General features: G+C 47.1%; 1 protein-coding gene across 2 annotated transcripts in view; it reads left to right on the forward strand.

The window, feature by feature from the left end:
* The window catches only part of KCNN3 (potassium calcium-activated channel subfamily N member 3), a 147532-nt gene extending 134199 nt beyond the window's left edge, over positions 1-13333 (forward strand). Inside the window, exons 6-9 of one of the 2 annotated variants that reach the window (XM_014791920.2) lie at positions 6936-7063; positions 7762-7831; positions 12783-13028; positions 13274-13333. In XM_014791920.2, coding sequence (XP_014647406.1) covers positions 6936-7063; positions 7762-7831; positions 12783-13028; positions 13274-13306 — 477 coding nt within the window. In that variant the 3' untranslated portion in view covers positions 13307-13333. Of the gene's footprint in view, positions 1-6935; positions 7064-7761; positions 7832-12782; positions 13109-13273 lie in introns of those variants that run through there. The other variant, XM_004436116.3, reaches the window with a different exon arrangement.
* The last annotated feature ends 1558 nt before the right edge of the window (positions 13334-14891 follow it).

Raw genomic sequence — 14891 nt, forward strand, 5'->3', positions numbered from 1 at the left:
CCCCCTGATACCCATGCAGAAGTCATGCTCGGTATTGAGCAAATTACAAAAGGTATTGGAACCTAAACGCAAATATACTTGCATCTGTTCTCCTGAAACAACAGTGCAGGAATGAGGGGCAAGAGAGTTTTGCCATGAAAACCTTCTCAGAAGCTATTTCCTTAGAGCAGAGACATTAACAGTCTCTCTGTTGATTCTGCTTTACTTTTTAAAACCGAAGATATACTTTGTATTTCATGTTATTCTTTTGTCCTCTTCATTTTTTACTCCGTAAATCAGATACTAGAGGAAAATAAAGCTGAGAAAAGCCAGCTCCCTCATACAACAGGAAAATAAACAATTTTTTCTGCAATATAATTGTAGAAACAGATGAGATTGTGGTTGCTAATTTCAATCTTTCAAAAATGATTCTCTAAAATCCTCCTCAAGTCCACTTACTTTTTGAAAACTAGGACTGAAAATCAAATCAACAAATATTTATTGCTCATCCATGAGTGCACAGCACCTTTTTAATCGAATAACATCTCACTTTTCTAAGAACACTTAAATCTGTTGAAATGTCCCTTTAATGTCTAATATCTTTTCCCAGAGAAACAAACACAAAAGGATGGTTCTTACAGACAGAGGATTTTCAAAGCAGCAGGACTGGGACTTCCAAAGGGTCTTTCACATAACCTTCATGGAAAGGAAGCTGGCTGCCAGTGTGGCCTGCTCTGGCTTCAGCTCACCTTGACCTGCTCTCAGAGAAGCCCACCTTTCTTCCTCTGGGGATGACTCGTCTATCCTCCGTCCTCTCCAAAGCGCCCAGCGTGTCCAGCTGGAGTGGCTCATGGGTCAAAGAGATGCTAAGCTCAGTCTATTCATAAGATCTTGATGAATTGTCAGAGACAGATCCAATCGTAGGAGGCGCCAATGGTGGCGTAATTGCAAACCTCTCAGGAGTGCACAATTAGTAGATTTAACAGATAAAAGCCATCTCTTACAAGTACATGCAATCTCAATTCTTCAAACACCTAAGCAGGAAAAAAAAAGAGAGAGAGAGAGAAATTGTAACCTGTTAATCATAAAAATACTCAAATTGTTCTAGTGTTTATTCATCCTGCCTGTCTTGCTGTAAAGGCTTCAGCCCAGCCTTTCCCATTAGAGTCACTCTAATTTATTTATTTATTTATTTATGGGGAGGGCGGGTGGTCTGATAGCACGAGGTAAGTACTCAGTTTCTGGTTTTCCTGAATCCCATGGCTTTTCTTCTTTCACTTGTATAACTTGTCAACCGTGGCAACATCATTTCTGTATTTAATGCAATCAGATCTTCCCACGCTGACTTTGCAGTGTTACTGCTATTGTTATTCTATAATTATAATCTATTGCTAACCTCTGGGCTACTAGACAATATATATGTAAATGACACACAGAGAGACTGTAAAAAGGATACTAGATCTCTATCTTTTCTCTCACTCAACCCTACATGTCCCCATCTCTGTTTTATGTAACCAAACATACCCATCACAGGGGTCACCCACTGGTCACCACACTGTGTGCTCTGGGGACACCAAGGTGGCTAAGAGGTGGTCCCTGCCCTCATACTTACTGCCTGCCCTCAAAGAGCACCTCTCCTTTCTAAAAGGCAAAGTAGGCTGCCCGTGGACACACTTGGCCTACAAGGCACCATGGACAGGAGATGTTCTCTTTGCCACACCTGCTTTCCACCTCAGACCTTCAGACAGCACCACAGCGTGTGCCCACTGGCTGAGGACTGTGTCTCCTTGTCCTTACCACGAGGGGTTCTTGCCCCATTCTTCACCCAAGCACATTTCCCTGTGAAATCAATGAGTGAGACCAGAACCAAACCCATCTCTTCCCTACGCTAGTTCTTTCTCCTGACTTCCCTGCTCAGCTAATGGCATTGCTGTTCTTCCAGTCTCCAGGCCTGAAAGCTTAGCACCATCTCTGACTCCCTTCTGCCCTGGACCCCGCAAGAGTCTGAACAGTTTCTGAGACTGACTCGACCTTGCCACGCCGGCCTCTCCAGCACCTCTGCCCCACAATACTTAAAGCCACCATCTCAGCTGCTTGCTACCTTCTATCCTCATGGGCCTCGCTTACCCCAGACATCCTGCATTTTGCTTCCTGGTCGATCTCCTTAGACTCTAAGACTTAGCTCTGAACATATCACCGCCCTGCTCAAAAAACTTCAGTAACCTCCCAGCACCTATTGAACAGTGCTAAAGAAAACTTTTCTTTAATTATGAGACTATGTCAATGCTTTATCACAATCCCACTGGCAAAAACTTTTTTTTTCATCAGGCTAATTCAAAGATTTACTCATAGTAGCGGTATTATAGGAAAAGACAATGGGAGTCATTATAGGAGGTACAGAAGGTCTGGCTAAAGGACAATGGACTCCTGACTGACAGTTGATGGGGCCCACGAGTAGATTCCCAGAACAAGTCTTAATGTCTTTAAAATTTATCATATAAACAATTGAGCAGTTATCAGGAATGCTAATTCTCCCCAGAAGGGGATTGTAAATTATATTACCCACAAAGGTTCTGTCCTAGACAGGTTGGCTGCATTTTTACTTTAACAATAGTCGTAGATACATTGAGGTTTTGAGCTGGAAGGATTCTTAGGGATGAGCTTGAGTCTCAGGCCCAGAGATGGGCGAGGGTGGGCTCCCAGCTATATGCAGCTAGCTGGGTCCTAACCAAGGCTGTATGTAGTTTGTTCTCAGGCCAGCAGGCAGCTCTCCAGCCATAAACCAGTGGCTTTTCCAGAGCAGTCAGTTCCTTGGAACTCAGCATGATGGTTAGGGTCCCGGGCCTGCTGGAGAGAAAAGCCAGTTTACCTCCAAACTAGCTGAGCATCAAACTGATAGCATTATGGAATTAATCACCATTCATTACTGTGTTGCTCTGGGGACGGAGTTTCAAACTCCAACTTTGAACCACAGAAGTACATCCCTCTTTGCTCCCTGCCCCAACTTTCCACCAGCCACAGGGGTGGAGCCCCCAGTTCTAAGTGTTCGGGGAGGGCTACCCGTGAGGCAGGCAGAGAAGCCTGAGAAGGGAGTGTGGAACAGGATGGGGGAAGGAAGGAGAGAGTGTGTAACCAGAGAGATGAAAGAGATGGCAACCGCAGGAAGCCAGCAGGAAGTCTGTGGGGGTGAGGGTGAGGGAAGAGTGGGGTTGGCAGATAGGGAAGAGAGGATGGCTCTCTTCCCCAGTCCTGTGTATAATGGACACCTTCAGTCAAATGTCTGAAGACAGGGCTGGCCTGTAGGTTCTCCGATTCTGATGTTCATCAGCCTTCAGTTAATCTAGATTCAACCTGTGGAACTCTTTGGAGTTATTTAAGTCACACCCACCTGCCAGGCCTGATCTGCCTTCCTCCCTTCCTTCCTTCCCCCTCTCCAACCTTCAGGTAGAACTCCCTTTCCCTAGGAAGGATTCTGGCAGCATAATGGGTATGCTAATAATTTCTTCCCTGGAGGGTCCACCAGTGGGGCTTCTGGAATTATGCTCCCAGGGCTCCCTGTGGCTTCTGGAGGCATGGGGTCCCCAAGAGGGGGGCCTCTCTCATTCTGTCCCAAGCGTTCCTCCTGCAACTAACAGCCCCTCTGTAATACCGAGTGGCAGGTTACCATGGCAGAGAGGTGGCCAGAGCAAGCCATTGACGTGGATGACATGGCCAAGAGCTCCAGGAACAGACATATGCGTTCTGTTTAATGTTTTGTTTTGTTTGGGGCCAGGGGAGAAGCTAACATTTATTAGGGGGAGAATATCAATAAAGCTACCGTGTAATCTACCATTAATCTTGGAGCCTTTCCTAAACTATGTAGGTCACTGAGCCCACTCTCTGACCCCCAGCAGAGTGAAAGCATACAATTTTTTGGTAGGGAATGTATGGACCCACAGAAAACAATCAGCTTGTATGCTTTTGGGTTTGGAGAACGAAACAGCCAGCCTTCCATGCACACACAGCCAATCCTCTTCTAACCATCCCTGAACCCATCTGATCGTGGCCAAGCTTGCTCGGTCCTTCCCAGTCCTTTCCACTCCACCTACACCCCCAACCCCAGGAGCAACTTGCGGCCCTGGTGCCCCTGCCCACCAGAAGAGCTCAGAGGGTCCCCAAGCCCTCATCAGGGGCTCAGCAATCCCAGGAGGAGCACATGACCTCAGCTGCTTCCACTCCAGTGATGCTCAAAGCAATCAGCCAGGTGAATTGGAGGAAGACCCTGGTCACAAGAGCATTTACTGTCGACCTGGGAAAGCATAGTGCAGTTAAAAGCCTATTTCTTTTTCTCTTGCAGATATTGATCTACTTAGCTTTGTGCCAGGCTGTTTGCTGGCAATTAATTTCAGAGTCAGCACCAAGGCTTGCGTTTAACATCCCTTTTCGGAATTCGCAGGGGCCTCCTGTTCAGACCCATAAAGGTGATGTGACTGCCTCTCTCAACTACCCGGCTGAGCTGTGGTTTCAGTACCTGACATTTGGGCTGCAGTGGAGTGCAGACCCTGAACTCCCTGTTCTGCCATATTGCTAAGTGAGGGCCATGATGATTAAAAAAATAATTCTAATGTCCTTTCCAATTCCTTGATCCTGGAAAACAGGAAATAATTTTGTTTGTATAGAGATGAAACCTGGTCAAGTCTTTCTTCAGACTGTATGAAAACCTTATGCTCTTCTTGGACCTGGCTCTTGTTTTGACTTTGCCATTAGCTAGCTGTGTGATTCTGGCCCTCACATTCTATCTCTGAAGCTGTTTCCTCATATTTTAAATGGGGGTTTGCCCTAGATGATAATAACTAAGTCTGTATGGTACTTTACAGTTTATATAACACTAAAATCCACATTGATTCAGTTCACCATTTGTAACTTTATGGTCTTGGTCTGTGTTTCCATTTCTCCGTCTGTAAAATGGGGATAACGTTAGTACCTGCCTGGTAGGGTTGTTGTGAGGATTGACTGAGGTTGTAGACATGAAGTACTCAGACCGGAGCCTGGCATCTGGTAAATGTTAGCTGTTAGCCTCAGCACCATCAGCACCACCATCATTGCCTCCTTTGGGCCTCATAACAACCCTAAAGCAAGGATTTATTTTTCCCATCTTATAGATAATTAAGCATTTACTCCTAAACTGCTTAATAATTGGCAGAACAAGTATTTACCTGCAGGCTTTCCAATTTCAAATGCTTGTTCCACATCAACACAGAGACAATTGTCAAAGGCCCATCGGAGTTGACATTCTGTGGCTCTATCATTATTCCAAAGAAGAGGCTCATGTAACTGGGGCTCTGCTGATCATCCTAAATGCCAGAGCAGGGTTTTCCCTCCTGTGTTTCTGTGAGGCTTTCCTTGGAGGCCAAGCACCCAGGGAAAGTGAAGAAATCACACGTCAAATTGCCCTCTCTCTACAAAAGGCGGCAGTAGTACGCACCCCGCAGAGGGCAAGGCATCCCTTCTGAGCTGCCTCTTTTACCAGGACACCGCTGTCCACACCAGCCCCTGGACAGAACCCCAGAGACCACCCCCTCCTCCACCTGCCCCCTCCTCACCTGGACACTCATCATTTCCAGCTTCTGCTCACCACCACCTGCTTCCTTTCAGGCAAGAAAGTACCAGAGGTGGGCAATTAAGTCGTTTAAAACCATTTTCACAGTGGATTTTTACTGAACAAAAAAGCAATATTTATGTCACTTAGACATTTCTGAGAAGACCTAGCTGTTCTTTTAAAAACATCACTTCAGCGCCAATGAAAAATACAATCCAGCCTTAGTAATAAATTTTTAAAACATACACACACACACGTTATCAGCCTGCAAAACAATGTTTCCTAGGCCTTCCCACATGTCTCAGCATTTTAACAACGTCCCATCTGTTGATGTCAGTCTGAAGAAGCAGGCCTGTACTCTCCAGTTTTATTAAAATCATTTCTGGCTAGTAACCTGATTTCTACTAGACCAGCCAACTTGCTTCCAGGCCCTGGGCCTGTGGGCCTGTGCCAATTTGCATGGCTGACAGAAATAGGAACGGTTCATCAAAACTCTGTTTAGCTTGTGCTTAATAAGAAATGTTTCCTCTTGCTCTTGTTCCTAATTGCTGAAGATGTCTGTGTTTGGATTAAAACTTTGTCCCCTGCCATCTGGATGCCATTGATATGTCTCAGCTCAGTCGTGAGCCGGGTGATATCAGTGGTTTCCATGTCAACAGATGACAGCGTCATATGTTGAAACGTGTGATTGCAGCACACAGCGAAGGAGCCAGCCTTGGGAAAGAGGCGGCTCTGGTTTCACACCTAGATATCTTCTCTGATTTTCAGACACTGCATTGAAATTATTTCAGTTTTATGCCGATTACATTTACATGTAAAATTGCAGTGTAAATGTTTTTGGCCATTTGGGAAAGGAAACAATGGACTTGTTGATACCTATAGTTCCGTTCGGTGGGAAAGACATGTCCTCAGAGCGGCCTTTTAAAATCTCCAGCTGATAGGAAATCTGTTTACTCTCTGAATCCAAGAAATGTACCATGTGCACTAAATGGAAGCCTCAGGTAGAGCAGAGAACTCTGCACACAAGGGCAGCAATGGTATATATTTATCTATTCAAAGGGTGCCACAGGCCTCCAGGTCTTGGGAATGCAGCCTATCTAAATATAGCATCAGCAACAGCAGTCGAGAGGCAGTCCTGAAATAATTAAGAAACAAGAAACACCCCTCAACTTCAGGCTCCAGTGTACTGCGTCCAATACAGATTAATAAGAGATGAATTTTAATCGTCATTTCTGAGAGTTCGTGATTTGATTAAGGAAATAGATCATTGCAGAATCGTTTCCTTATAAGACAGACTATATCAGCAAATATGAAAACATATTATATGAACCTAGGAAAATTAACCTGATAGTAATCGGGTTTATTTATTTTTCCTTAGATCAAGAATGCTGCAGCCAACGTCCTTCGGGAAACGTGGCTAATCTATAAACACACGAAGCTGCTAAAGAAGATTGACCATGCCAAAGTCAGGAAACACCAGAGGAAGTTCCTCCAAGCTATCCACCAGTGAGTATCTAGGCAGCTCAGTGACCAGATGACCACATTAGGAGTGGTGGGACCCTCACGGCTCCATCAGTATCTTCTCCTCTACCTAGAGGCCCAGAGGACATCGATGTTCCACTCAACAAGCACTGGGGGCAGTGAACTGGACCCAGATAAATCTGTTGACTCATTTATTGTACCTGCCACTGCCAGGCATTGGGCAGGCTGGTCTGGAAGGTAAAAATTAGAGTAAGGGTCTCTAAGGGCTCTCACAGTTTACACACACACACACACACCCCACGTTACAACTCAAAGCAGAACAAATTGTGGTCAGCATTTTCTCTAAAAGAGGTATTAAAAAAGTAGAGTGGAAAAGCAGAGAATGAAAACATTTATTCTGACCTGGAGGTTTTGGGAAATCCTGAAATGCTGCGAGTAGGGCCTTCAGGGTGGAAGGCACAGCCTAGACGAATGCATAGAAGCAAGGGATGATCTGAGAGTAGAGATGAAACTAAAGTGACTGAAGGCAAGCATGCATGGAGACAAGAGTTTGCTTTCTGGGGGACCTGACAAGCCCTTGATTCTGGTCACTTGTCACCCATGTTTGAAGTCCCCATGCTGGGTTCCAAAATCAGATGAATTGATGCGGATGTGGAATCTGCTCATGGGCTAGACCTTAACATGCACTGGAAGAGCGTGGCTGTTATACTTCTTTCCCACAGACTGAGGAGTGTCAAGATGGAGCAGAGGAAGCTGAGCGACCAAGCCAACACCCTGGTGGACCTTTCCAAGGTGAGTGGCAAAATCTGAAGACACCCTAAAGAGTTCTCAGACGCCGTCATTCAGATTCTCAGGTGTGTCTGTGAAGACTGGCCGTGTCCACACTGTACAGTGCAGGACCAGGAAAGCAAACAACAGTTCCTCCTGGGTTAAAAAATAATCTAGGTTCAAGTTCTTGACATTTGCAATCTACTAGTGTGTCTTGTTGTTTTTTAAAACCTGGCATTTGTTTCTTAAATTCAATTGCTCAGGTTTGTCTTTACTTGAAATTAATTAGCTGACCTACTAAATCTCTTTAGTGTGTTGCTTTATTAGCTGTACATTGAGGGCTCCTAAGGATGAGCTCAAGTTTGCACAAGGTGAAGCACACTGATGAGGCCAAATGGTGATGATGGTGATGATGGTGATGATGCTGCCTAGGTCACACCTCGGAAGATCCTTCCAGTTTGCTGTTATAATTGGAAATTCATTTTTCTGCATCCTCCAATCCTTACAACCCAACTTTTCTGGTCCCAAATTGGTGGTGAGGGGGTGTATTTTTTTTCTCAAGAGGCAGATAGCCTACGATGAACAGGAAGATGCCAAAAAAGAGAGCCCTCCTTTGAGAGCCCTACAGCTTGATGTCACACTGTCATTCTGCGCCTCTGGCACTGAACTGCTGTAAATACTGTAAAGAAACTCGCTTCTCTTGCAAATCACTGCAGTGAAAGAACCAAAGGCTGCACTGCTGGCAGAGCTGAGTAGGCGCCATTGAGGAAAGGGCCTACCCCTCTGCAGCCCCTTCTCATTGCCTCTTGATAGAAATTGTATATCAAGTGTACAGCCCAGGGCCAGGCTGGCAGAACATTCCAGCAGATGTCAGTTATCATAATGGAACACATTCCCTGGGTAAGCAAGAGAAACTCCCTCAGGCAAATTAAGCGCCCTTTGAAAAGAGGGTGCAATCAGAGAAATTGCTGGTTGTTGGGCCACGTGCAGGCGCCTTGTTCAGTGAAGGGATCAAGCCAAAGAAACGGCCTCCCGACCTGGGAGGACTTCAATCAGGGAATGTGTGGCTTGCACCAGTGGGGAGAAGGCCACAGGCCTGTGTGCCTTTGGAGGGGATGTTGAGGTGGAGTACAGGGCTCCTGAGAACCTGGAGGGAGGGGACATGTAGGGGATGTTGGAGTGCAGGAGGGAACTCCCTGGGGTCTGGGTGTGTTGGTTAATACCCTTGGGTTCTCGTATCAGAAACCCACTGGAACTAGGTTTAGAAATGGAGTCATTTGTTATAAGGATACCAGGTAGTCTCATTCCAGGCAGAACCTCAGTGCAGGCATGTGGTCAGATTCAGGAAGGAACTAACTAGAACCAGACCTGGGAAGCCCTCACACTTGGGAACTGTTTTTTCACCTTCTCCTCTCCTGTTCCAGTGCCTCTTCAATTCTTTCTCTCTCTCCCCTCTTCCCTGACAGTTTTCTATGCCTCCTGTCTCCATGGCAGGCCCCTCTCCAGCGAGTATGTGTTCTAGTTCCAGCCACAGACAAAGACGAGTTGGCCTCCTAGTGGTCTTAATTCTAAATTTTCAGAAGAGATGAGATGATTGGCCAGTCAGGGTCATGTGTCCACCCTTGGACCGAACAGCTGTGGCCAGGAACAGGGTCACGTGGGGCACACATGACTGGGGACCCACCCTGTGAGATGCAGGAATGGCCCAAGGAGATACCCCAAGATGTTTCTTCTACAACTACCAGTGTTTCCTGCCTCACCTCTGACCTGGCAGAGACGAGGCTCAGCACAGAGCAGACTGGGCGAAGCTAAAACCTCAGTGAATTGGAAAGAGACTCATGTGACTTGGGTAGAGGAACTAAACCATCAATAATCTGGGAGCGGGTTCCCTGGAAAGAAAGGGCGTAGAGGAGAGGGTTAAGAGAGGACATCCACAGGGCTGCAAAGGGGCATGGTGAGACCTGGAGAGAAGGTGAACTCTGACATCCATTCAGCCTTTGTCTTTTCCTCCCAGGAGACTCACCCAAGGTCCTGGGAGCAGCTTAGCATATTTCACATTGGTCCACATTCCCCCTGGCATCGTGTCACCAAGGAACGGAACAGGAAAGACAGTAATGCTGTGTTCTTTGCCTTTTCTTTCTGTGCTTCATCCTCCCCACTCACCACCTGCCCACCCCTGCCCTTTGGTCCTCTCTAGATTAAGACACTGTCTTGTGGCCCCCAAATATTATTTTCTGTATTGAACTGCTATCTTGTAGGATGGCAGACCTGGGAGGGCTTGGACTCTTTATTTGCTAGCTTCAATTTCTTCAATTGAAATGTAAAAGTAATTCCTAACATCTGAAGCTCCAGTGATCAAATAAGATAATATCTGTGAAAATGCTTTGTAAACGCTAAAGGTTTTGCAAATGGTAGTTCCGATTATGAAAATAGATGAGGAAACCAAGACCCGAAGGAACAAAGTGACCGTCCCAAGGTCAGGCAGTTGGCGAGCGCAGTGCTGGGGCCAAGACCCAGGGGCCCGGACTCAGTCCAGAGCTCATCGGGGTGCCCCTGCCATCAAATAAATTTGTGGTTTTGTGCATTCCGGGAAGAATGTGCGCCTTGAGGAGGTTCTGTGAATGTTAATTAATGAAGGAAGCACTTCACTTCCAAAGTCACCCTCTCCTCCAAGGGCGTCCCTAATACAGGGTCCTGTTCTCACAACGGCAGAACCGCCTTCCTTTTACCTCTGTGAAAGCTCCTTTTGGGGTCTCAGCTGATTTTCCTGTGGGGCGTGTCGTCAGCTAGGAAGGTGACGTTTTCAGTCCCCCTCCCCCATCTCCTGTCTGGCATCTCATATTTTACCACCTTCCTTCTCTTTTCCTCTCTCACCTTATTTCCTACTCCCTTGGCCCCACAGGGCACCAGTGGTTTCTGCATCTTCCTGGAGTAACTTGAAATGTCAGGTGAAATAGGATCAGGGTGTCGCTGGCAGATAACCAGAAGCCCCAAGAGCCACAGTACTGGTGGGGGTGGGGAGGTGGGGACGAAGCAAATGCCAACCTGGCCCTCTGCCGTTGCAGCCACAGGAGCCTTGCTCCTGGACACTAGGAGCAGGAGGACTCCCAAGTCTGACATCATTTGTTAATTTGTGGGGAGAAATGTGGTTGTCACAGAGACGAGGGCTCTATAGACCAACCTGGGAAGCCAAATTATAATCAGGAAGTTGGCTGAGAAGAGTGGCATCAGAACCATGGGACGTAACCATATTGAGTGCATCGCAGCCTGCTGGACGGTACTGGTTGGAACTGGAGTGGTTTAGCTGCAATTAAACGAATTGAATTGGAGGGATATTTATAGATAGGGTGGGTAGGACTTTGTACTAGTGAGATGTGAGGGATGAGGGAGAGGATGACACCCAGGTTTCTGGTTGGGACGACTTGAGTGAATGGCAGTGCCTCTCGTGGAGACAGGGAGCACTGGCAAAGAACGGATTTAGGACAGAAGATGGTGCAGTTGGCATGAACTCCCTTTGTTTGGCCCCACTCTGACCTGGTTTTATGACTTAACTCTCAGAAGGCAAGTTTATTTGATTACTTTTAAGTTTCACTTTATTTGCAGTTCCCTGGAGTCACCCCATTTTCACTCTCACGACCTCCTTCATGTTCATTCACAAAAGCTTAGTGAGGACCTGCTCCACAGAGGCAGGGCCTGGGCTGAGCCCCGTTGGGAGTCTTCTTTCCTTTCCTTCAGCCACTCAGGTCTTGGTGGTAAACCCTGAGAAATCTCCTAGGTATGTGGAAATAATTTGTGGCACAAAAGGTCTTTCCCCTTCAGTAAAACTCCTACCTCGGCCAAAGGATGGAAGAGACAGTGATTTTTACCTGCGCCAACACTTTATTCCTTCATTTGCTCTACCAACATCTTTTAGTGCCAATTATATGCACAGCTCCCCCTTGCTAGGCACATTTATGTATATTTGTTCATCAAAAAATGTTACTTGAGCATTTCCTATGTGCCCTTGGGACACATCAGTGGACACTGCAGGCAATGGTGCTTTCTTTCTAGTGGGAGACAACAGACAACAACAATAAACAGAAGAAATAGCAAATTAGCTAGTGTATTAGAAGGTGGAAAAAAAAAATTGAGCAGGGTTAGCGGGATCGGGGGTGGGGTGGGGACAAGGTGCGGCATTAAGCAGGGCATGGGGGGGACGCTTCATGGAGAAGGTGATTTTTAAAGGGAAGCTTAGAAGAGGCGAGGCTGTAGGCCATGGGATGTGTGGGGGAGCACTGGTGATCGAGCAGGTCCCTGGGACACTGGGAGACAGCACTGAGCGCAGGGGGCACCCTCAGAACAACACTTGTCAGGGAGTGAGGGAAGCGGAAGGGGCAGAGGGAGGGCTTGAACTGTGATACAACTGACAAACACCTCAGCCGACCCTGGGTGCTCTGGAGGTGGAATGGCCCTTCACGGATGTCCCAAATGGAGGCAATGTACCTCCTCACCGACCAGACAGAAGAGAAGCCATAACCTCGGCGAGGCAGCCCCGTTTGGCTGCTGCCCATGCCTGAGGAGTGAGTTATGTTTTCTGTCATACGTTCTGGCTGCTGTGTTGAAAATGGGTGCCTTTAATCATAAGGGCCAGCAGCCATATGAGCTGAGATGTTGGGTGTAGTAAGGACATGACCGTTTAGAGACTCACTCCATTTAAGAAAAAAGTGCTGCCTCTTTTCCGTTATACATATTATCTAATTATCTATATTTTTATAATTAATATGCATTACTTTTGTAATAAGAAAAACAAAGTGCCCACTTGAGCCTCCCTGTCTCCAGGAAAGTAAACCTTCTCCTTCCTTGGCCAGATCAGACATGGCTGGTGTGGAAGTTTCTCCTACCGTCATTTGGAGGAGTATTTCATTTTTCCCACTATAGGTTCCTCTATGATGACCCCTCCTCTCCCCGTCTCTTGTCTCTCTGTCTCTCCATATAGATGCAGAATGTCATGTATGACTTAATCACAGAACTCAATGATCGGAGTGAAGACCTGGAGAAGCAAATTGGCAGCCTGGAGGCTAAGCTGGAGCATCTCACCGCCAGCTTCAATTCCCTGCCCCTGCTCATCGCGGACACCCTGCGCCAGCAGCAGCAGCAGCTTCTGTCCGCCGTCATCGAGGCCCGGGGCGTCAGCGTGGCAGTGGGCACCACCCACACCCCACTCTCCGACAGCCCAATCGGGGTCAGCTCCACCTCCTTCCCGACCCCGTACACAAGTTCAAGCAGTTGCTAAATAAAACTCCCCACTCCAGAAGCATTACCCGTAGGTCTTAAGATGCAAATCAACTCTCTCCTGGTCATTTGCCATCAAGGAACAATCAGACCAGGGAACGTAAAGAAGAGAGACAGAGCTAATTAACTAACTCATGTTCATTCGGCGTGCTTGGTTTGCTATGCCTTGAAACCAGAAATCTAATCTCTGTTTAGGTGCCTCTACTTGGGAGCAGGAAGAGGAGATGACAGGAAGCGACGCCTCTGGCAGGGCCCTTGCTGCAGAGTTGGTGGAGAACAGAAATCCACGCTCAATCTCAGGTCTTCACGTGGGGGGGTGGGGGGTCAGATGCACTGAAGTAGCCAACAGTGAAGCCAGCCTGGAAGAGGGTCCCCCTGGGGGAGGGGGTCATGTCAGGCTTGGGGAATGGGTTCCTCACTGCTGGGGTCCTCGAGCACACCTCTCTCCTTTCGTTTTGTCTAAGGAAGCTTCTGGATGATAAAAGTAAAAGAGAGTTGCCCTCAACGTGCCAAAACAGACATTCTTTCCTCCTATGTATTATACAGTCATAAAACTCAATTTAGACTGAAAAAAAGAGACAGACAACTAAAAAGCCAGATTTTCCATCCAATATTAATACCCATATAAACCTGTGTGTTTGCAAGCATGTGCACACACACACACACACACACACACACACACATCCCACATTCCACCCAGGTCTTTTCTTGTTTTAACTTGACTTAATAGAAAGGGACCTGGTACCTTCCCCTGCACACAGTAGGCACTCTAAAAGTGTGTTGTGTTGGTGAGAATCCAAATGTGGGTGCTTCCAGGTCAGGTAGTTGCTAGCGTCGGCCACATCCTGAGCTTCACGAAGATGCAGGTTCCTTCAAACACAATCCAGGTTGCTTCGCCCTGGCTATGCACCATGCTTGGTTTGAGATGAATGCCAAGCTAAAATTGTTGGCATTCTGGAGGGATAAGCAGTCTTCTAGAAATAACAGCTTCTGCAGAGTTTTCTTCTTATATCCAAACAAGCTGTGTTCCATGAGCACATGACCAGGTATATGTATATGAGAGAAGGGGGACGGGATCTCTGCGTGTGTGCACACACATGCACAAACAGGTGCAACCCAGTGACACCTGAGTGAATAGAAATATTGTCTGGGGTTTGCTCAGCTATATTTATCCAGCAATAGGTTTCCAGCTCCAGAAGTTAGAAGTGCAAAGGGGTCAAGTGCCTCCCCTGAGGGCTGCTGAACTGGGAGGAGAAGTGATGGTGAGTGGCCTGTGTGGTCCCTTCTACCTGATCTGAAACTGTCTCGAAATGAAAGCTTATGAGAATAAAGGGAGCCCTTAGGGAACCTTGTGGGTAAGGTAAGATGATGTGGCTTCCTCAGTAGCCTGTTCCTACTGTGCCATGTTAACCTTGGTGCAAAAACTATTCTAATATATCACAAATGCCAGGAGACTTCAGAAACATCAAGATCCAGTGCAGTGACAGGCATTGTGAGGAGAGGGCATGTGGATGCAAACGTTTTTCATTGCTCCATAATCTAACCACGTGCAACATCTGTGATGTGAAAGCCATCAAGCTCTTCATCACTTTTCTCATTCTGAGGTCTTTTTTTTTTTTTTGTGAGGAAGATCAGCCCTGAGCTAACCATCTGCCAACCCTCCTCTTTTTGCTGAGGAAGACTGGCCCTGGGCTAACATCCGTGCCCATCTTCCTCTACTTTATATGGGACGCCGCCACAGCATGGCCTGACAAGCAGTGTGTCGGTGCGCGGCCCAGGATCCGAACTGGCGAACCCCAGGCCGCCGCAGCGG

This window comes from Ceratotherium simum, chromosome 2, assembly GCF_057802395.1.
Source record: "Ceratotherium simum simum isolate JZ-2026a chromosome 2, ASM5780239v1, whole genome shotgun sequence".
Classification (NCBI taxonomy): domain Eukaryota; kingdom Metazoa; phylum Chordata; class Mammalia; order Perissodactyla; family Rhinocerotidae; genus Ceratotherium; species Ceratotherium simum.